Here is a 22,219-nt window from a genome sequence, read left to right as displayed (position 1 = left end):
ACTTGTTTTGTTTATGAATACCAAACGAGTCAAATTCAAAGTTATTACTGGTATATTGAAGCATCCAACATTTTGCGAGAATTTGATGTTCCCATCTCCATTCAAAGGAATATTAGTTTTGTGTTTACTGTTTAAATCATCTTAAGAAGGCATGTCCTTACCTGAGGCACTGTCACCCACAACCTCTACGTACAGGGCTAAAGTAAATAAATACAAAACCTTTCCATTCTGCTATAAAAAAAATACCTGTAGAAACTTTGTTTTCATTGTAGTGAGCAATACAATCGCATGGTGTCAGTATGTTAGCAAAAAACGGATCTAATCTGTCGTCATTGAATTTTGGTTCCACCTCTTTATAGCCTCTTACTTCGATACTAGCAGAATCGCTTGGTAGCTTACTGCTGTTATCAAATACATATTGTCCCGTGTTTTTAGCATTTTTAAACAGAGTGAACATTTACATATGTCGGATGTGTCGGATTAATTCCTTACAACACGGTTATTAATCCCGCGAGGAATCCACAACAATTTGTTTTCAATCATGGAACAAAGAGGATGCGAGGCAAGAAGGGCGAGAAGACGATGTGTCGGCTGTGTGCTTGCTGTGCTTTTGTGGAGCGTGGCCTCGGCGCAATTAAGATACTCCATCTCTGAGGAAGTTAACGAAGGAACTATGGTTGGAAATATAGCAAAGGATTTGGGATTAGATAAAAGCACGCTGAAAGACAGGAAGTATCGGATTGTTTCTACTGCTATAGAACCTCTTTTCCGTGTAGATCAGAACGATGGCATCCTGTACGTAAGCCAAAAGATTGACAGGGAAGAGGTGTGCGAGCGAAGCAGTTTATGTTTGATAAATCTGAAAACTGTACTGGAAAATCCACTGGAGGTCCACTATGTTGGAGTTGAAGTTCTGGATATAAATGACCATTCTCCCAGTTTCCCAGAGAAAGAGAAAACGCTGGAGATTTCTGAGTCCGTGTTACCTGGAGTACGTATTCCGTTAAAAGCATCACGCGATCCAGACGGTGGTCCTTTTTCTGTTCAGCAGTACAAACTTAGCCCCAATGATCACTTCCGTTTGGAAGTTAAGGATAAGGGAGAAGATGGTAAAATACCAGTATTAATTGTGCAAAAATCTTTGGATAGAGAGTCAGCGGGAAGCCACTCATTAGTGCTGACTGCGGTGGATGGAGGGAAACCTCCGAAATCAGGCGAGATGAATATTCTAGTAAATGTTTTAGATGTAAATGATAACGCGCCTGTTTTCTCTAAAGATGTTTATTCTATGATGCTCGATGAAAATGTTCCAGTAGGTACAACAGTCATACAAGTGAATGCAACTGATTTAGATGACGGACCGAACGGAGAAGTGATTTATTCATTTAGCAACAGTGTGAGTCATAGATTATTAAATCTTTTTGATATCAATCCATCAACAGGTGAAATAATTGTGAAAGGTTTGATAGATTATGAGGAGAAGGAAAAATATGAGATTGAAATTCAGGCATCAGATAAAGGTCTGGCTCCTTTAGAGACACAAAAAAGCGTAATTATCAAGATAGTTGACGTTAATGATAATGCACCTGAAATTGAGGTTACTTCCTTTTCAAGCTCCATCCCTGAAGATTCCAGACCAGGAACTACAGTTGCCCTTATCAGTGTTAATGACCTGGACTCTGGTCTCAATGGAAAAGTTATTTGCTCCATAGGTGAAGATGTTCCTTTTGCTTTATCACCATCTTTACAAGAAAATATGTATTCATTAGTGACCAAATCACCTCTGGACAGAGAGATACAGTCACATTATATTATAACAGTAGTTGCAAAAGATGCTGGTCACCCTTCATTATCATCTGAAAAGACAATAAGCGTTGTGGTGTCAGATGTGAATGACAACAGTCCAGAGTTTTCACTGAGTCCATATACTTTCTATGTCACTGAAGCTAATGAGCCAGGTACCTCTGTGTTTTCTGTTAAAGCATTTGATCGTGATGAGAACGACAATGCACTTGTTTCCTATCATATTCTCAGAGATGGAAGTAAAGAAAATAAAGTGACTTCATTTCTCAACATAAACTCTGAAACTGGAGATATTTTGGCGCTAAAAAGTTTTGACTTTGAAACACTGAAGACTTTCCAGTTCCAAGTTGTTGCCACAGATTCTGGAACTCCGTCACTAAGCAGCAACGTCACAGTGAACGTGTTCATTCTGGATCAGAACGACAACGCTCCAGTCATCCTGTATCCAGTCAGCTCTAACGGTTCTGCTGAAGGTGTGGAGGAGATTCCCCGCAATGTGAACGCAGGACACTTGGTGACTAAAGTCAGAGCCTATGACGCTGATATAGGATATAACGGCTGGTTACTGTTTTCACTGCAGGAAGTTACTGACCACAGTCTCTTTGGTTTGGACCGCTATACAGGACAGATCAGAACACTTCGCTCATTCACAGAGACAGACGAGGCTGAGCATAAACTGGTCATACTGGTGAAAGACAATGGGAACGTTTCACTCTCAGCGACAGCTACTGTGGTTGTCAAAGTTGTGGAGCCCAAAGAGGCTTTTGCTGCTTCTGATGTTAAAAGTGCAACAAAGGATGAGGAGGAGAATAATGTGACTTTTTACCTGATGATAACTTTGGGCTCAGTTTCAACACTTTTTCTCATCAGTATCATTGTACTGATTGCAATGCAGTGCTCCAAAACCACAGACTATACTTCTAAATATCTACAAGAGACTAAGTATGATGGGACACTGTGTCACAGCATCCAGTACAGATCTGGAGACAAACGGTACATGCTAGTAGGACCCAGAATGAGTATAGGATCTACTATAGTCCCGGGCAGCCATGCGAATACACTAGTGCTCCCTGACAGGAGAGGGACATCTGGAGAGGTAAGACATTTTTGTGAAAACCCTGAGCTGTTTCCGCTGGCAGCCTTATAATTTGTTTGTTCATTATTTAGTTCAGTCAATCATCTACTGCATATATACTGCATGTGTACTGTTTGTTTGGCATAGTGATATAGTTTTGTGAAGTAGGACACTTGACTGGTACCCTTTGGTTTTCAGCTGCAATTTTGATCATACAGTATGCAGGCAGATCTTTAAGCATTGCTATATAGCTAATTTGTTAATAGCCTATAGGTTGATTTATATGCTTACTCATCCATTTGTCAGTTCGTATTGTCCTTCTCTCACTATTCTCTGACAAACAAATGGCTTTTTTTGCTGATCATGGTAGTGATATGTTTTTCTCCGGTGTTCTGATACATGTTAATACATAAAGATATAAGATACATTAATTAATACTTACAATATTACAACTTCCCGCCTTTAATTTTTACAAAGATACGCAGCAACTTCATGGCAATCTGAATACACACATTTAAACAGGTTAACATCAAATAACATTGGATCGTTTATTACACTACACTTCTGTGGAGAAATAGGCTCTGCTCTTGAAGGTGCCCTTGAATATATTGCAGCACCTGCCACTAAATAGCATTTTAATTCCGTGTTGATTAATTTCAAGTGCTACCTGTATCACAGAATTGATTTACCTTCGTGTGTAATCCATAGTGATGACATTTTAGAACAATGAACGAATTTAAGTCAAACATGTTTTAGAACAAATATTTCAAATGTTAAAACACTGCATCTCCATCTAGATGACACAAACAATGCTGTTTTCTTGTTGTTGGATAGGAGATACGCAGTATTTGTCGATGCAGTTTTAACAAGAATGTATTCTGACGCCTCGGAGTGCAGTAGGAAGTGTTGCTGTCCGTGGTGCTGAAAGTTTTTTTTTTTTTTTGTTGTTTTTTTTAAACGCAGCAATTTCTCTTGGCACAGAAATAAGGACCTGGTAGTGATCTAGACTCTTCGAAATAATGTTTTTTTTTTTAAGAATTGATTGTGACTCGAGTTCAGGGGTTCATAAAAATGACTGTTGACGCAAATCTTTGTAAATATATTAACACGCGGTTTGTTTCTTTTACCTAGTGTTTTCGTTGCAGTGTGAACTTTTAATTTGACCATGTTTTTAGTCTAACCGTGCTGTAATAACTTTCTGGATCGCATGGTGTCGGTATAATGGTCAATAAAGTCAGCAGAGCCTTTCGTCATCACCATTAGGTCCAATCCTGGCATTATGAGTAAAGGGCTTGAACACGAAACTAGCTCTGTACAATTCCCAGGGCTGTCTTGGCGATGGAGCGCAGTTTGCATAGGAATAAGGCTGATTGTTATTTTTGACCATACAATTATATATCCCGGAATTATTCTTTTTTTTCTGTACATAATGGAACAAAGCGGACGCCAGGCGTGGATAGAGCGATGGAGATGCGTCGCCTACATGGTGGCTTTGGTAACGCTTTGGAACGAAGCCTCAGCTCAGATCAGATATTCCATCTCCGAAGAGGTAAAAGAAGGAAGTGTTGTTGGAAACATTGCGAAAGACTTAGGAATTGATAAGGCAACGCTGAAAGATAGAGAGTATCGTATTGTTGGCAGTTCAACAGAACCCCTTTTTCGTTTGAATAAGGATGACGGCATTCTTTATGTAAGTAGGAAAGTGGACAGGGAAGAGATCTGTGAACGAAGCAACACCTGTATAATCAACATTAAAACCGTGCTAGAAAATCCTCTGGAAATCCATTATGTGGCCATAGAGGTGATGGATATAAACGACCACTCCCCCGTCTTTCCAGAGAAAGAGAAGCGACTGGAGATATTTGAATCGACATTACCGGGAGCACGGTTCCAGCTCCAACCTGCACGCGACCCTGACGGTGGTCAGTTTACTGTTCAGCAGTATAAACTCAGCCACAATGACCACTTTCGTTTGGAAGTTAAGGAGAGGGGCGAAGACCGTAAGATGCCCTTTCTGATTTTACAAAAGCAGTTAGACAGAGAGGCTATGGGAGAACACAAGCTTCTGCTTACAGCTATTGATGGTGGGAAGCCGGCGATGTCTGAAACAATAGAAATAGTAATTGTGGTGCTCGATGTTAATGACAATTCACCCGTTTTCACAAAAGATGTATATTCTACCATCTTAAATGAAAACGCAAACCCTGGTACGTTAGTTATTCAGGTTAATGCGACTGATTTGGATGAGGGTGCAAACAGCGAAATTGTTTACACATTTGGTAAAGAAGTGGATATACACTTGCAAAAGCTATTTCACATAGACCCAAGGACGGGTGAAATTAAAGTGACCGGTATAATTGATTTTGAAGAAAATAAGAGTTATGAAATTGATATACATGCTTCAGACATGGGCACTGTTCCCCTTTCCACAGACAAAACTTTGATAATAAAGGTAATAGACCTAAACGATAATCCCCCAGAGATTGAAATCACATCATTTTCGAAATCAGTTCCAGAAGATTCTAGAATTGGAACAACAGTAGCTTTGATCAGCGTCAATGATTTGGATTCAGGCGCCAATGGGAAGGTTTCCTGCTTTATACGCGAGGACGTTCCTTTCGCTACATCTCCATCCTTGCAAGATAATATGTACGCAATAGTGACTAAATCACAACTAAACAGAGAAAAAAAGTCTTCTTATGAACTGACAATTGTTGCAAAGGACACTGGTGAGCCATCGCTCTCATCTGAAAAGACAATAAGTGTGGTTGTATCAGATGTGAACGATAACAGACCACAGTTTTCACTGAGCCCATACACGTTCTATATAACTGAAAACAATGACCTAATAGCACCAGTATTTTCAGTTAGGGCATCTGACCTTGATGACAGTGCTAATGCACATATTTCATATCACATTCCGAGGGACAGCAGTGGAGAAAATGTTGCTCTGTTTTTAAATATCAACTCTGAAACTGGAGATATTTTGGCACTAAAAAGTTTTGACTTTGAAACACTGAAAACGTTCCAGTTCCAAGTTATTGCCACAGATTCTGGAACTCCGTCACTAAGCAGCAACGTCACAGTGAACGTGTTCATTCTGGATCAGAACGACAACGCTCCAGTCATCCTGTATCCAGTCAGCTCTAACGGTTCTGCTGAAGGTGTGGAGGAGATTCCCCGCAATGTGAACGCAGGACACTTGGTGACTAAAGTCAGAGCCTATGACGCTGATATAGGATATAACGGCTGGTTACTGTTTTCACTGCAGGAAGTTACTGACCACAGTCTCTTTGGTTTGGACCGCTATACAGGACAGATCAGAACACTTCGCTCATTCACAGAGACAGACGAGGCTGAGCATAAACTGGTCATACTGGTGAAAGACAATGGGAACGTTTCACTCTCAGCGACAGCTACTGTGGTTGTCAAAGTTGTGGAGCCCAAAGAGGCTTTTGCTGCTTCTGATGTTAAAAGTGCAACAAAGAATGAGGAGGAGAATAATGTGACTTTTTACCTGATGATAACTTTGGGCTCAGTTTCAACACTTTTTCTCATCAGTATCATCGTGCTGATTGCAATGCAGTGCTCCAAAACCACAGACTATACTTCTAAATATCTACAAGAGACTAATTATGATGGGACACTGTGTCACAGCATCCAGTACAGATCTGGAGACAAACGGTACATGCTAGTAGGACCCAGAATGAGTATAGGATCTACTATAGTCCCGGGCAGCCATGCGAATACACTAGTGCTCCCTGACAGGAGAGGGACATCTGGAGAGGTAAGACATTGTATCGTGAAAACCCTGGCTTGTTATAGACAATTCATTGATTTATGGAAGTAATTATTATTCTGTATCATATTAATAATTTAGGTATACTTATCCAATCAATATCACGTGTAATTATGGTAAATTGTCTTGTCATAACATTAATTCTGAAATGGTATGAGTTCACTTTTTTCCTTTTGCAACCTCAGCAGGCAATTACTACTGCGAACGTCACATAAAAACAAGACGATTTTTCATTGAAAGTGTGTCTGCATTGTAACTTCAGCTCGCATGGTGTCACTGCTTGTGAAAGTGAACGACTCGTTCAACGTCCTCTACGTCAGTAGTTTGGTGCTATTTCGCGACGGTGCACTTGTGCTTTAGGGCGATGGCTTCAAATATTTGACTCGTTCACCAACATTTTTCGAATATTGGGAAATTGCTATTTTTTACAAAATGTTTGTTCCTGTGTAGACTCACATTTGGATTTCTAATCTTTGTTTCATTTTAATCCAATATGGCACGACGAGGGTGCACAGCATGGTTGGAGCGCCTCATCGTTCTCATTGTGTGTTTGAATCTTACTTTTAATTTTACTTCGGCACAGCTACGATACTCTATTCGCGAAGAGCTTACGGTGGGTGCTGTTGTTGGGAATATCGCTAAAGATTTGGGGCTGGATATAGGTGCTTTGAATGCTAGAGGATTTCGCATCGTTTCTGGATCGACCGAACCCCTGTTTCAACTGAACAACAATGGCATCTTACATGTTAACGGAAAAATTGACAGAGAAGAAGTGTGCGAACGGATCAGTACCTGCATTATCAACATAAAGACTGTGCTGGAGAATCCGTTAGAGGTGCATTACGTCGCAATTGAGGTTTTGGATGTTAACGACCACTCTCCCACCTTCTCTGAAAACGAGACGCGTTTAGAGATATCAGAATCTGCTTTACCTGGGGCACGATTTCAGCTACAAGGCGCCTATGATCCAGACAGTGACATGTATTCTATTCAACTGTATAAGCTCAGTCAAAATGACCATTTTCGACTGGAGGTTAACGATAGAGGAGAAGATGGGAAAATTCCTGTTTTGTTTTTGCATAAACCGCTGGACAAAGAAACCGCGAGAAGTCATAGATTACTGCTGACAGCCGTTGATGGAGGGAAGCCTGCTAGATCAGGAGATATAACTATTATCGTTCATGTTTTAGATGTAAATGACAATATGCCCGTTTTTGCCAAAGATTCATATGCTGCGGTGTTGAGTGAAAATTCACCTATTGGCACAACTATAATGCAAGTAAATGCCACAGATTTAGATGATGGTTTGAATGGGGAGGTGGTTTATTCGTTCGGTAATAATGTAAATAATAAATTACGTAAACTTTTTGAAGTTGACGCTAATACTGGTGAAATCATTGTTAAAGGACTGATCGATTTTGAAGCAAAAGACAGGTATGCAATTGACATTAAAGCTTCTGATAAAGGACCAGTCCCCCTAGCAACAGAAAAAAGTGTTATCATAACTATTGCGGATCTGAATGACAATGCACCTGAAATTGAGGTGACATCCTTTTCAAGTGCAATTCCTGAGGACTCCAAACCTGGAACAACAGTAGCGTTGATAAGTGTGAATGATAACGATTCAGGTTTAAATGGAAAAGTAATCTGTTATGTAAGTGAGGATGTACCTTTTACATTAACACCATCTTTACAAGACAATATGTTCTCTATAGTCACCAAATCTCTGCTGGATAGAGAGCATCAGTCCAAATATGATGTAACAATAATTGCTAAAGATGCTGGTGACAAACCTTTGTCATCTCATAGGACAATAAGTGTAACTGTATCAGATGTGAATGACAACAGTCCAGAGTTTTCAACAAATCCGTATACGTTGTATGTTGTTGAGAACAATGTTGCAGGAGCCTCTTTATTTTCAGTGAGTGCTTATGATTGTGATGAGGGTGATAATGCTCTCATATCATATAACATTGTGAGACATGGGGATGAACACAAAACAATTACATCATTTCTCAACATAAACTCTGAAACTGGAGATATTTTGGCGCTAAAAAGTTTTGACTTTGAAACAATGAAAACATTCCAGTTCCAAGTTGTTGCCACAGATTCTGGAACTCCGTCACTAAGCAGCAACGTCACAGTGAACGTGTTCATTCTGGATCAGAACGACAACGCTCCAGTCATCCTGTATCCAGTCAGCTCTAACGGTTCTGCTGAAGGTGTGGAGGAGATTCCCCGCAATGTGAACGCAGGACACTTGGTGACTAAAGTCAGAGCCTATGACGCTGATATAGGATATAACGGCTGGTTACTGTTTTCACTGCAGGAAGTTACTGACCACAGTCTCTTTGGTTTGGACCGCTATACAGGACAGATCAGAACACTTCGCTCATTCACAGAGACAGACGAGGCTGAGCATAAACTGGTCATACTGGTGAAAGACAATGGGAACGTTTCACTCTCAGCAACAGCTACTGTGGTTGTCAAAGTTGTGGAGCCCAAAGAGGCTTTTGCTGCTTCTGATGTTAAAAGTGCAACAAAGAATGAGGAGGAGAATAATGTGACTTTTTACCTGATGATAACTTTGGGCTCAGTTTCAACACTTTTTCTCATCAGTATCATCGTGCTGATTGCAATGCAGTGCTCCAAAACCACAGACTATACTTCTAAATATCTACAAGAGACTAATTATGATGGGACACTGTGTCACAGCATCCAGTACAGATCTGGAGACAAACGGTACATGCTAGTAGGACCCAGAATGAGTATAGGATCTACTATAGTCCCGGGCAGCCATGCGAATACACTAGTGCTTCCTGACAGGAGAGGGGCATCTGGAGAGGTAAGAAAGATCACTTCATTTTAAGGCAGTTCTGGTATGAATGCTGTTGATAAATGAGATGCAGATATCAGATGATTTAAGTGTGCCAAAAATCACGCCACCTATTCAGAATAGCTGGCTAGAGATGAACCACAGACATAAAATGCATCACTCAGGGAAATGAGGAGGTTGTATGTTATGAGACTGAAGAGTTAAGTTGTTGTTACAGGGGGGGGGTTGTATGGTTGGTACTCACACAGCCCAGACTGTTAATTAGATTAGTAAATAACACATTGCACTTCAGTTAGTATGCTGTCTTTGTAGCTTGATGCTGGTTGTCCCAATGTACTTAAAATACAATTAATTCCAAGAAATGATACAACCTTATAAAATATATTGACCTTTGTGGGCTATGTAAAACAGGATGTTGGGGATCGCTGTGAAACATTGGTCAAATTAGTGAAGATGTTTCTGATAAGAGCAAAGCATCCTTCTTTGTGACACTGAAGACACAGTTGCTTTCCAGAAAAGAGAGCCAAAGCAAACTCTTCCTTTTTTTCCTTAAGAAAATGAATGCCTCTAAACTGTTGTATTGAGTTTGTTTTTTTAGACCTTTGATAACTTTGTATTGTGCACTGACCAACTTTGACTATTAATCATTTTAACTGTAATATGTCTGTTTCAGACTATGTGTGGTCATGTCATAGTAAATTATAAACTGGCTGAGAAACATAATACATGCATAATTTGAGCTGCTTGTAGTTAAACCTTGTGAAATAGGGAGAAATAGGGAAATGTTTAGGTTCAGTTAAAAAAGTGATGTTCCGTTTATTGCAGTAACCACTGTCCCTTTGTGTTAGCTAATCCTTAAATTTTGAAGCAATTTCTTAACATCTGCAACGTTTGAGATGCTGCATCTGATCCTCCACTGATGTTTTTTCAGTATCCATATCATTTGAAAAGGCATATTATTTATCAGAAGAGTACAGAAATTGCAGTCTGTGTATTTTACACGCTTGTACACATGTATGTTTTTTTGCTCTATCTATTAGTGTTGTTACATGTGTGTAAAGGGAGTGACTGACTTGCTAACAGAGTTACTTGAGGTATGTGCTCACTGATGTAGTTGAGGTGATTCAGTGGTCCATGAATGGCTGCAGCTACGATAGAGAGAGGGGGAGAGAGGGAGCCTGCGGCTGGTGTGCAGTGAATCACAATGTACAGCCAGTCAGGTGGCGCTGGGACATTTTGCTTTAGCAGGGATCTTCATTCCTTACAGGACTGCAAAGCAGCAATAGATACAGTATATTTTTACTATTTTTCATTTTATCAACTTGTAGCGCTTTGGCCTTAAAAAATACTACAGTGATGTAAAATATTGAACACAGTTTACATATAATTTATATACACTATACACATTAGCTTCTGCGCAGTTGATCTTGTTTGACTGAAAAATAGGTCATATTTTATCACATGTGTGTAGGTCTGCATGCTAGGCTTCTGGGCTGATTCTCTGTCGAACACTGTGTGTTGCCCATAGCAACACACAAGGAGATCCACCTCTCTGAGTCTACTGGTTTCCACAGACCAGCATGCGCTCAGTGGTCTTAGCAACAGCAGCGGAAGAGGATGAAGGGAGGGAGAGAGGGATAGAGAGAGCAGTAGAGGAGGGGGGAGGGGAAGTGGCTTTTGTATGGCTCATCTATAGACATCTCACAATATTTAATGAAAATGGGTTTATTTAGATAGAAACACATGGGTTATATTAGTGAAATCTCCATTTTGAATCCGGCAACAGATGGTGCAGATATTGAAGCAATAGTGAAGGCAGGAACAGTTGAGCTTGTAATTAGATATTTTATAGTATGGAGATAATCTTCCCTCTCAAACAACTGGGTCAACCTTAGATTTCCTACCTAGAAAAAAAGACTGTCAGAAAAACATATTTTTAACTGTCGTATATTTGTCATTGTTGAAAGCTGAATGGATATTTTGACCCACTAAGCAGCATGTAAAATAAAGCAGTCAACCAGAGTGGAATATATATGCAAGAAGGGAAAGGCTCCGTTCAGATTCAGAATAGGGCAGCATCTCAGATTTATGAAGTAGAGGCTGAAAACACTTTCTCTGAACTTCCTTTGTCCAGTTTTATTCAGTGCTTTTCTAGATAGCAAAAACGGCCTCTCTGTGTGCATGTGTGCATATTTTATTTGCACGTTTGTGTGTGAGATAAAAGTGTGTGGGGCATCATGTGTTTTGCTAAACAGCAGCAGTGCTAAGCTGTGCCTGGACAGCAGATGCCCAGGAAAAGATTCATTGATGTAATTAAAAATGTGTGCATCTCATTAAACCTAAAAAGTGCAGGGTGATGTCGGTGGATCACATTGGTTATCTCTGGTTACACCGTGAGCTGGAGCTGTGAGAAAGTGTTGAGTTGTTGTATATCACTGCACTTTTGTTCCTTTGACATGGCACTTTTTGGGGAAAGAAAAAATGATGGGAGAGGAGGAGCGGATGAATTACAAGTAGGGTCATAAACTGCATTTAGAATGCAAGCACATGTGCCTTGGTCTTATGAATCTACACATTGTGTTTGATTATACACATTGTTTTAGCATTGTTGACAACATGCAGGTGCTAACACAAGTTAGCAACTACATTTTAAAATGTACTTCTGTTCTTGATTTTGATTTAGATCATGACTGTACAACAGGAGACTGTAATCTAAATACAGCATGTCTATCATAGGATACTACAAGTACATTTTCATTCTGTATGCTCTCTTTGGCAGAGGTGTGGCCACTTGCTCCAGTGGCTTTGTCTGTCTGCTTGGCTGGCTCAGCAGATCTGTGCAATTGTGTTTGCATGCTTAGTGTCTGCACTGAAAATCATTCACAGTGCAATGACCCTTATGTTTTTGTGTATGTGCATGTTGTCTTTGTTAAGTGGGTGAGAGCATCTTCCTCATTCAGTGTCAAAGGGAGAGGGGAAGAGAACAAGCTAAATGACAGAGAGAGAGGGGGGGGACACAGCTGTTACAGCAAGACTGTATGTATGTACTGTTATGTCAGCAGCTTGAAAGAATTGGCTTTATTCTACATGGCTGCTCTTCTGCATTCATACAAAAGTGCTAACTTTCTCCAAAGCAAACTCCCCTCCCTGTGTTCCATCCTTGCCTTTGCTTTCTAAGTTTTTCTCCCTTAACTCTTTACCACCATTGTGTGTAAACCTTTCAAAATGTGTTCTGTTGTATTATCTTCTTTCATTTCACTGTCAATTCTTGACTCGCCCTACAAACTGTATACCCCATAGTTGCCTTTTCTTTGTTAGATACTACAATGTAAATGTTACTCTGTATGATATAATTCATTTGCAGTACTCCCTGTTCTATTCTGCCTCTATCTCTGTTCCGTTTCATGTAGTGGCCTGTTTTTCATTTCTCCCATGTTGGCAGCTTCCCTCTCTGTCTCCTCACAATTTCTCTCCTCCTTCTTTACCCTCCATATTGATATCACCCCTCCCCCATCACACTCTTGGCCTCCTTTTCTCGCTTTTATGTCTATGTCCTTCGTTTCCTCTTTCATATGCCACCCTTTTTTGTCTACCTATCATTTTCTCTTTCTTTCTGTAGTCTATCTCCTCTCTCATTCTGTCACATGCTTTTCAGCTCTGTTGCTGTGCCTCATGCCTGTAGGGTTGTGGCTGTGGATGCTACATGTGCTGTTGTGTGTCAGTAGGGCACATTCTCTCTTATTGAAACAGCTTTGTTGGAGGATGGCGCAACTCACATTGAGGTCAGCAGCAGTGATGGTAATCTAATTTACACACACAGTCGGGTACAACGAAAACAGATACTATCTTTATGTTCACAAATGCACACTTGTGCTCATAGACACTCATGCACAACACATCTGCACATACTCACAAATGCCTAATCCAATTTATTGAAAGGCACGTTCACAGAAGGGGGCTGGATGGATAGAGGGAAAGACATGCAGAGAGCAAGAAAACAGAGCACATGCAGAGCATGCTTCTTTGGTAATATACTGTATATTGACTCGCAGAGATAAGTAAAGACACATCCACTGTGAGATAATTAGGCCCTGTCCCAAAAAAAGCATTGTGTTTGGCAAACTTTATGTCTACAGTATACTCTGTTCTTCTGCCTTTGTGTGAAACATCCTTCTTTTAATTTCAGTTGACAAGGTTGACTCGAGAGTTAGTTTTCACTAATTAAGCTGATGAGTGAATGTGAATGTCTGAAAGAGAGATGGTATATTAAGTTTGATTTTTGTTGACTATTATATTGGCATTGTGTTCATTAATTAAGAAATAACTGCTGTTTTAGGTTCTATTGTATTGTTCCACATTAGCTGCACTCGGTCCAGATGCTGCTAAACAGTTTGTTATCCGGGCTGATACTATATGTAATGTCCCTGTTTGCTTGTGTGCAGGGGAGTGTGAGTGTTTTTGTCAGCTTTTCCTCTCTGCGGACCATTCAGGTGATTTGGTGTTGGTGAATCAGGAGGTTGTAATTGTGAATTTCAGCAAGCACAGGCACTGCTGCAGTGCAGCTTATAGAGTATGTGGTCAATAAGCTGTTTGTACAGCCCTCTGAAGTGCTGTACTTTGAATGCAGCGTGGCAGAGAAAGGTTGGACAAAATGTATTAGTATTATAGCATTTACATATGACTTTAACTATGAGTTTGATATATAAATGTTTAAAATCCTGCACTTTTATATAAACTGATACTAGTTTTTATGTATAATGTGTGACACTGACACAGATTTCAACTGTACAGAAAACACTTTTTTCTCTAATGACAATGAATAACAACACAACGTGCAGATGTACTAAATGTTTGCACTGGTTTAACAGGGCAAAATCAGAGTCAGTGGGCCAAAAATTGCATTGCAGGCTGCATTCTAAACTGCGGGCCAAGACTCCCTGGCACAGCTCCTTTCGTACGTCATTTGTCCTAGAACATGATGAGACTGGTTCGGACCAGCCTAGTCACTTCTCTTAAGAAAATGGGTCAAAGCTGGTTCTTCCATGTTGATACAGAGACATGACAGTTTCATTTGTGAGCTTGTACAGCAAGTCTGACCTGGTTGCCTAAATATCATAGCAGCAAATAGTAAGGAATGTGTAAATATATTTTTCTGTCTCACTACTATCACCTTCATGCCTGGTATTGTGTGAGTATGGCTGACCCTTTCTTCTCTCCACCACTCGGTTATATAAGCTCTTAGTTTCATAATGTCTCAGTCCATTGACTCATTGCTGTGTGGATGAGTCCTATAGGTTGGACCTTGCCATTCTCACTTTAGAATCACTCCACTGCAGCTGAATCAAGGCCTTTTTCCAGGGTGTTAACCATGTCTACGTCTATGCACATTAACAACATTGCACTAATGAAAACCATTTACGCACACTATCTTCATGTGTCATATTAAATCCATAGATGATATGAGCTTATCTTATAATATTTAGTGCTACATTATGCCAATGTGCTCTGACTTATTTTTTAATTAACTGATCTTTTAACACTATAATTCACCAGCAATAATAATATAAATACTATAACAGCATTAAACAACATATAGGCATACCTACATATATCATATATATCTCTCTGTTTGTCTGATGTAACAACCAGTGCTTGATAGCTTTGATAGCTTAAGTGCAGTTAGACCAGTGCTATGTTTAAATATTTTTTTTTTTCTGAATCAACAGAGATCAGAACAGATGTAGGTCTGCACTGCACTTGGCATCGGTGCTCATACAGCCACAACATCTGCTGCTGTGCTTAGGTCATCACTGCATGCCTGGAGGATTGAACTGACTGAGCGGGCAGCGCAAGGCTACATGCAAGACAGACAGCTATTAAGTGGAAAACAAGTGAGGACACAGTTGGTTGAAAATCCCCTTTAAGGTCACCCTGTTGCCTAAAATCGCCCAGTGATCTAGATTTAATGGGATGGGGTTGTGATCTCTCATTGATAGAATGTATGGTTGAGAAAAATCCAGAGTCAGCTGTTTAGACATTGGATGCAGTCTTAGTAAGAGGATTGCCTTCTTACAACAATATATCTGCACTGCTCACTGTGGAGTAGACGGGGTATAAGGCCACAGTTGCCATACACTTGTCTGATTAAATACCGTATGTTGTATTCATTTCTGGCCATGCATGGATGGGATCAGATGTTGGCTGTTAGATGGATCAAGTCTCTAGCTGAAGGGTTCCTCTTCCCCCTGTGGCTATTTGCCCATGTCATATCCCCACTAAGCATCTTGGGTAACTACTATGCCTTTATTTAGCAATAGCATTCTTATTTCTCTGGATGTTCCCTGTTTGGGCATTCACAACAAGAAAGTTTTATAGTCAAGCTTATGTGTGTTTATGACTTCTTTAATGTTGCTACACCACAGTATTGATAACTTGTCTTTTTCTTTTAATGCTTTTTTTTAACATGGTTAGCAGGAGTGCAAACAGAATTCCACTAGAATTTGTGTGTCTGTTCAGTTACAAGGCTGTAACTAAAACAACATTGTCTGAAAAATAATACAGAAAAAACTTTGTATATATTTTTGAGTATGTTTCATTAGTTGTATATTGAGTGTTCTGGTCAAACTGGGCAAACCTTCCTTTGTGATCTAATCGTGATATTTGTGTCATGCAAAGAGCATATTGTCACTGTGTTTATTTCATAATTTAACTTTAGTTCACGTCTTGCATGGCCCTCTAGGAAGATTCTGCATCTCTTGAACTGTAAGGCATTTTCAAAAAAGCAATTAGGTCAGCTCAGACAAACAAACTATTACTAATACTAAACTAATACTACTAAATATTTTTTCTTTTTTCTTAAAAGTTCAAATGTTGAAGGTGCGAGTTTTCACCAGACGTCAGTGATAGATTCAACAGCCTTTTTCTAAAAGCATGAAAATGTGGTCAGAATTGTATCGTAAAGAAATATAAATCATTCACTGTGCTGATATCAAGCGTGTGTGATCTCATGCCACTGACTGTAGATAGAGAAAACGCCTGTTTTAACACTAATTAAAGCTACATGTACATGTATGTATGTTTTCTTCTTATTTTTAAAATGGACTGACCATCATTTGGCTCCTTCTGGTCATCCTTGAGAGTGTGAACCAGTGAGCTGTACAGTGAGTGAGTCATCTCATCCCACATGTAGATTTTCATTTTGTGAAGTTGGTCTGCTGTGTTTATTTTTAGGTGAACCATCTGTAATGGAAACATGAAATCAGGAACTTTGGCATTTATGGTTATTGCTATTATTCCATCATGATATTAGATAGATTTGGTTATGTGATGCCCTGTAGCAAATCAGACTTGAGTTGTGTATGTGCTTGTTTAGATATGTACTGATCGCTAAATGTTGTTCCATGTTTCCCGCCATCTTAGTGGGTACAGTCTGTGAATAAAACAATGAAACATGGGTGTGGAAGATGAGTGTTAATGCTGTAAGCCTGACTCATATCCCTCTCTCTCCTCCCACCAACTGGCTCCCTCTTCCCCTGCCTTTGTTCTCGTTATCACTACCCCACTTTGCTCCAGCCTGGTGTGCTTTCCTTCCCGTCTTCACATTTTACTGGTTTCTTTTCATTTTCTTGTTTCTTCAGTACATATCTTTGTTTTCATATCACTTCTTCTATCTCATTCTTACACAAATAATCTTTTCTCTGATTTGCTTCATCCCTCTCCTATTCCTACACATCCTGATTTCCTCTAGCTGGTACTCTCTATTATGCCCCCTCCTGTTTCTACATGTAATTACAAGCTGATAGACTATGGCTGACACCATTTGTAGGCTGTGTTACTCTCTCTATGGTCTCTCTCACCTTTCTTTTTCATTTACATTTTTTATTCTTAGTTTGGTTGTTAATTGCGATTGGAAAACATAGCTTTGTCCATTAGTCTTTATTCCATAATGCGTTCTCCATTCTTCTCCATCTTTCTGACTACAGAGACAGCCTCTCCTCTTTACACTACCTCTTCTCTCTGTAGAAACTGGAGCAGTGAATAGAGCTGAATATGTCAGAGCACCTTTCTCTTTCCCTCAGCCTTATGACTGCAGCAAAAGCAGAGGAATGAGACGCACTACCAAACCTTAGTCTGGCTCTTCAGTCTCAGGCCTAGAGCCAAAGACAATAATCTGAACCTATTCTGTTACTGTGTACGTGTGTGTGTCCTGCATATGAACCAAGAGTGGCTATTTTGGCCATTTGTCGTTGAACTGACTTGGCCTTAACGATTGTTAATGGCTACTTTATATGCAGCGTGAGAACTGTCAGACATCAAGACATTCAAGAGGTACTTTCACCCTCCTATTTTCCTTACAAATGTGTCTGCGGGTTTTCACATTTAAATGTTCCATTTGAACTGAACATGTATAACCAGAAAACCAACGTGACTCAATGAACACTTGCTTTGTTGTACTGTATAAAACAACTCCACATGGTCCTTTCCTTTTCATATCAGCTGTCAAACACCTATTTTAAATGGGGGATTTCTGTAAGATAAGGCTGATTGTGCACCATATGCACTTTATGATACATGTTGTCCTGTATTGTTAACTGACTCTATACAGTGCTCATCTCATCGTGTCTCACTAAAAGATGAAGCCCTGCTGGTTCCTGGTGTGGGCCTAATGCTGTGGCTTCAGTTTGTGTTTGAGGGCTGCAATATTAGTGATCATGATTACTAGTGACAATTACACATTGTTTTCAAGAAACAGTAAACATATTGCAGTGCATAATCTGGAACTAAAAATAACACAAATGTTCAGATGGAGGAGAATTTTTTTTATTGCCTGCTTTCTTGTTAGTTTTTCAAAGATGATATATGCAAAATTGCTTGCATTGAGATTCTGACTTTTCCTGCATTTTAACAGTGTTTTTTGTCATTCAAAGACTGATTAGCTATTCAAAATATCACACTTCACACTGTCAGGGTAATTGCAGCTATAACAAATGCCCAAATGCAACAAATGCTTAATTTCATTGTATGGATCATTATGGGGACATGAAATTATGATGTATTTGTAATCAATTGTGCGCTTTCTGAGTTAGTGTCTCTCATCTCATGTAGCTTTTAACCTACAGTCCAGCTCTCAGTGCTTCGCTGTCAGTGTGTCACATCACATGTTCAGTCTGATGGTTTAGATATCAGCAGGGTTTAACAGCAGATAACAAGATCAGGTGTTACATGATACATCGAATAGAAAAACTAAATATTTCATGTACACCAAAACTACATCGTCCACTGTAGACACTGGGTTAGATAATCTATGCATCACATTACAGATAATGAATGAACTCCGAATCTGCTTAATTTGAGTAGAAGAGCAAAACTGAGCGGAGACAACAAAGGCTCAAAATAACAAGGAGTTTGGTCTGCTTGTTTAAATTACAGACTACTGTAAGCAGGGTCTATGCGAAAAGACTGGAGTGTAATTGCTCCCTAAGCCCTTGTTTACTCCCTAATGTTCATCTTAATCCTGATTCACTTTGCTTTGTCCTCTAACTGAAAACTAGTAGTACACTGTGCTCATGTTGCTTCTTATGGAGCAAAGATATCCAACGTATAAAGAATAAGAAAAGTATAACACAGTGACCAGTAAAATAGAAATACATGCACAATGTAATGTAATCCTGCAGTAAACATCGCCTTTGTGAAACCAGAATATTACATCTCCATGTACTGTAAGGAAAGTAATTATTAGTCATACCAAATACTTGAAATCACAAAACATTATCCGTGTTCCTTCAGGTGTTTTAAATAGGAACTTCTTGTCAAAGCCTTCTTTCCATTCTGCCACTGCTGTCAGAATTCCCAGTTGCTCTGGATTAAGGCTTCTGCAAAGTGTGTAAAATAATAATTCTACTATGTTGCTCCTCTAATGGGATTAGGTAGAATCATCTTAATGATGCCTTGAAGAGTAGCTTTGAAAAGGCAACAGCACACAGAAAGTTGTCTGGGATGCCCCTCACCCGTAAATTCCAGACTAATGTCCAAGCTGCTTTTGTTTTGTTTTCTATCGTTGTTGTGCCTTTACTTTGGCCTGATTGGAGGTGATTATTAACCCTAATTTCTCTACATGTCTATTGCAACATTTCTGTAATGTTTTTTTAATTCTGTCGCCTCCTAGATTCATTCAATATATTTATTGTCAGTGTCAATATATTCCAGAAAATATGTGAGCAGGGTGCTGATTTTAACTTAATGGTCTTCTGGAGGCTGTAGTTTGGGGTGCTGGTGTATTGTATCACATTATACCGAGAGGTGTTTAATTAAATTAAATTAAATTTATTTCAAACCAAATAAGGTTAACAAAATATTAGAAATACATCTGAATATCGCAATACAGTTCAACAGCATAATTTTGATCACTTTAAGATCAAGCAACACCTCTCTAAAATAGTTTGACAAAAGCTGAACATTATAACCATCATGGAGGCAGGAGTTATTGCAGGTGTGTTGCATCAGTGTGTATTAGTTTTAGTCAGGTGTTCCTGATAAACTGGCAATTGAATCCTATACTACCTCTACCTCTCTCTCTATACGCACACGCACGCACGCACACACGCACACACGCACTCACACACACACACACACACACACACACACACACACACACACACACACACACACACGCTAAAATGCACACTCATGGTGCACTTAACATCTTCACCACATTATGATAAGCTTCTTTTGCTACACATACCAGGGCAATGTCCATGTAGCTGTTTAAGTTTTGATGCTGATGAGAGTGGAAGACGGTGTTTGCTATTCTTGGAGACCGGCAGCAACAGAGCTGAAGCTGAAATGATATAGGCAAATCATTATTTTATAAATAGTTATCTTCATTTTTATGTGGAAAGCGGAGCAACCTCACTAAACAATTTCAGCAGTTTCAACCATCAGATTCTCTGCAGGCCAGCACTCTCCTTTATTATTCAGACCTTTTTTTTTTTATTTTTAAGAAATGGGCCAAGCACCCGTGCATCAGGCCTGCTCCTGCAGCACTGCCTGCTGCATATTCAGTACTGCATGACTGATAAGAAACTAAAAATAGGCATTACATAGTGCTACATTGATAAATACAGGTATAATTTGCTGATGCACGGAAAATGTAAATGAGACACCAAAGGGTGGATAATCTATGCTTTACATTTGCCATTATGCAATTGCCCTACGCATGTGAATAATGTAAACTATATATGCAAGTGCTCTATAAAGGATACAGCATATTCTGCATAATCTTTAATGGTGGCTGAGGAAATTATCTCTCTGTCTGTCCCTCTTCGTTTTGATATATATCAGGCTGGATGGGAATGTGCAGGTATTGTTAGATACATCCACATCTCCTTTCCCATCTGGAAGAGTTGACATTTTAATTTCCGCAGGCAGAGAAAATGTGTGGCAGACACCAAGGCTGCTAGTGTATCTGTAACACTGATACACTTTTTGGAGTGGGTGAGCGTGCTAATCTAATATAATGCTTTATAGCATTGCATGCCTCTGACATCAGTTTGTGTCTGGCTGTGCATGTGGAAACTGCTTTAGAGAACAAAGAAAAGGGTAGAAAAGCTCCCCCTGGTGGTGAAAAGTGGAAATGACATGCCACTTCTTTTGTGCCTTATGTGTGTCTGTGTGTCCATACATTCAATTATTTAGCATGTGACCACTCTGTATGTGGCAGTCTATTGACTGGTATTGTTATTGAGGTTCTGTGTCAGTATTGATCCATGGATAGCGGGTCTTGTCCCATTTTACATTCTGATTAAAGCCAAACAGTCCATGCCCTCTTCCCCAGTGAACTGTTTGATTGACAAATCTAGGTTATCCAGGCCTGACTACAAAGATAGATTTATTCTTAATCCCACACAAAAATGTTTGGTTCAGGCTGTTTCTGTGTGTGAGTGGGAAACAGATAAAAGAGAATAGGAGAGAAAGCGAGGGTACATGGAGGGTGTGTGTCTTCTATCACATTAAAGGCTTGTATAAAATGGGTAAATGTGCACAATGTGGAAAATATATATAAACATTTTAATCTAATATCACCCATATTTTTTAGTTTGTATGGTTGTGGTTAGGAAAAAATAAATGCCCTGTCCTTGGCATATGTACTGAGTGCTCATAAAGAGGGGTGCGGAGGAGGGGGGTGCAGGGAGGGGCACAGACAGGGGCTGCATCGGCATCACCATGGATACAAGAGGGGAGATAGTGAATCTATTATGGGTGCACCCTGTGAAAGCAGAGATCTATCAGACACTGCCGTTGTCTCTAGGCACAATGTTGAGCCAATCAGAGTGTCCATTACAGTCACATTGATTCTAGCTGACCAATCAGATTGTCATGCTATATTTGCTTTTATGAAAGCTTGTTGTACATCCTGTTTTATTTACAGTTTTGATTAATGATCTGTTGTTGCAATGTAAACACTGAATGTGTCTCTGCTTTCACACCCTGTTTGCTGGATTAGATGTTTGTTTTTTTAAATATGTTAACAAACACACAGTTTCTCTTTTTTTGTCTCTCTGACCAGTTCAATATTTCGCTCACACACCACTCTTACACACAAACACACATGCAAATCACACAAACCCTGACGATAACTTCCTGCAGTTAAACTCCACACAAAGACACTGTGATTAATGCTGTATAGAAGCTTACTATGAATTATCGT

General features: G+C 39.6%; 2 protein-coding genes across 7 annotated transcripts in view; both read left to right on the top strand.

Moving 5' to 3' along the window:
• Positions 1-22,219, top strand: part of LOC116052474 (protocadherin alpha-C2-like) — a 162,460-nt gene that overhangs the window by 38,486 nt on the left and 101,755 nt on the right. The window contains exons 1-2 of one of the 6 annotated variants that reach the window (XM_031303223.2): positions 3,958-6,665; positions 15,240-16,966. The exons of 3 other annotated variants lie outside the window; for them this stretch is intronic. In XM_031303223.2, coding sequence (XP_031159083.1) covers positions 4,158-6,665; positions 15,240-15,257 — 2,526 coding nt within the window. In that variant the 5' untranslated portion in view covers positions 3,958-4,157 and the 3' untranslated portion in view covers positions 15,258-16,966. Of the gene's footprint in view, positions 1-3,957; positions 6,666-7,012; positions 9,523-15,239; positions 16,967-22,219 lie in introns of those variants that run through there. 2 more of the 6 variants (XM_031303213.2, XM_031303222.2) reach the window with 2 other exon arrangements.
• Positions 221-16,966, top strand: LOC116052489 (protocadherin alpha-8-like). The gene is made up of 2 exons (XM_031303237.2): positions 221-2,899; positions 15,240-16,966. The coding sequence occupies exons 1-2, from the start codon at positions 542-544 to the stop codon at positions 15,255-15,257; spliced, it is 2,376 nt and encodes a 791-aa protein (XP_031159097.1). The 5' UTR covers positions 221-541; the 3' UTR covers positions 15,258-16,966.

Source organism: Sander lucioperca, chromosome 1, assembly GCF_008315115.2.
Source record: "Sander lucioperca isolate FBNREF2018 chromosome 1, SLUC_FBN_1.2, whole genome shotgun sequence".
NCBI classification, from domain to species: domain Eukaryota; kingdom Metazoa; phylum Chordata; class Actinopteri; order Perciformes; family Percidae; genus Sander; species Sander lucioperca.
Note: the sequence above shows the minus strand (reverse complement) of the source record. Positions and strands in the feature narration are given on the sequence as shown.

What these genes read in the sequence shown, in the direction of transcription:
- LOC116052489 (XM_031303237.2), top strand. Translation starts at nt 542, where the DNA reads ATGGAACAAAGAGGATGCGAGGCAAGAAGGGCGAGAAGACGATGTGTC.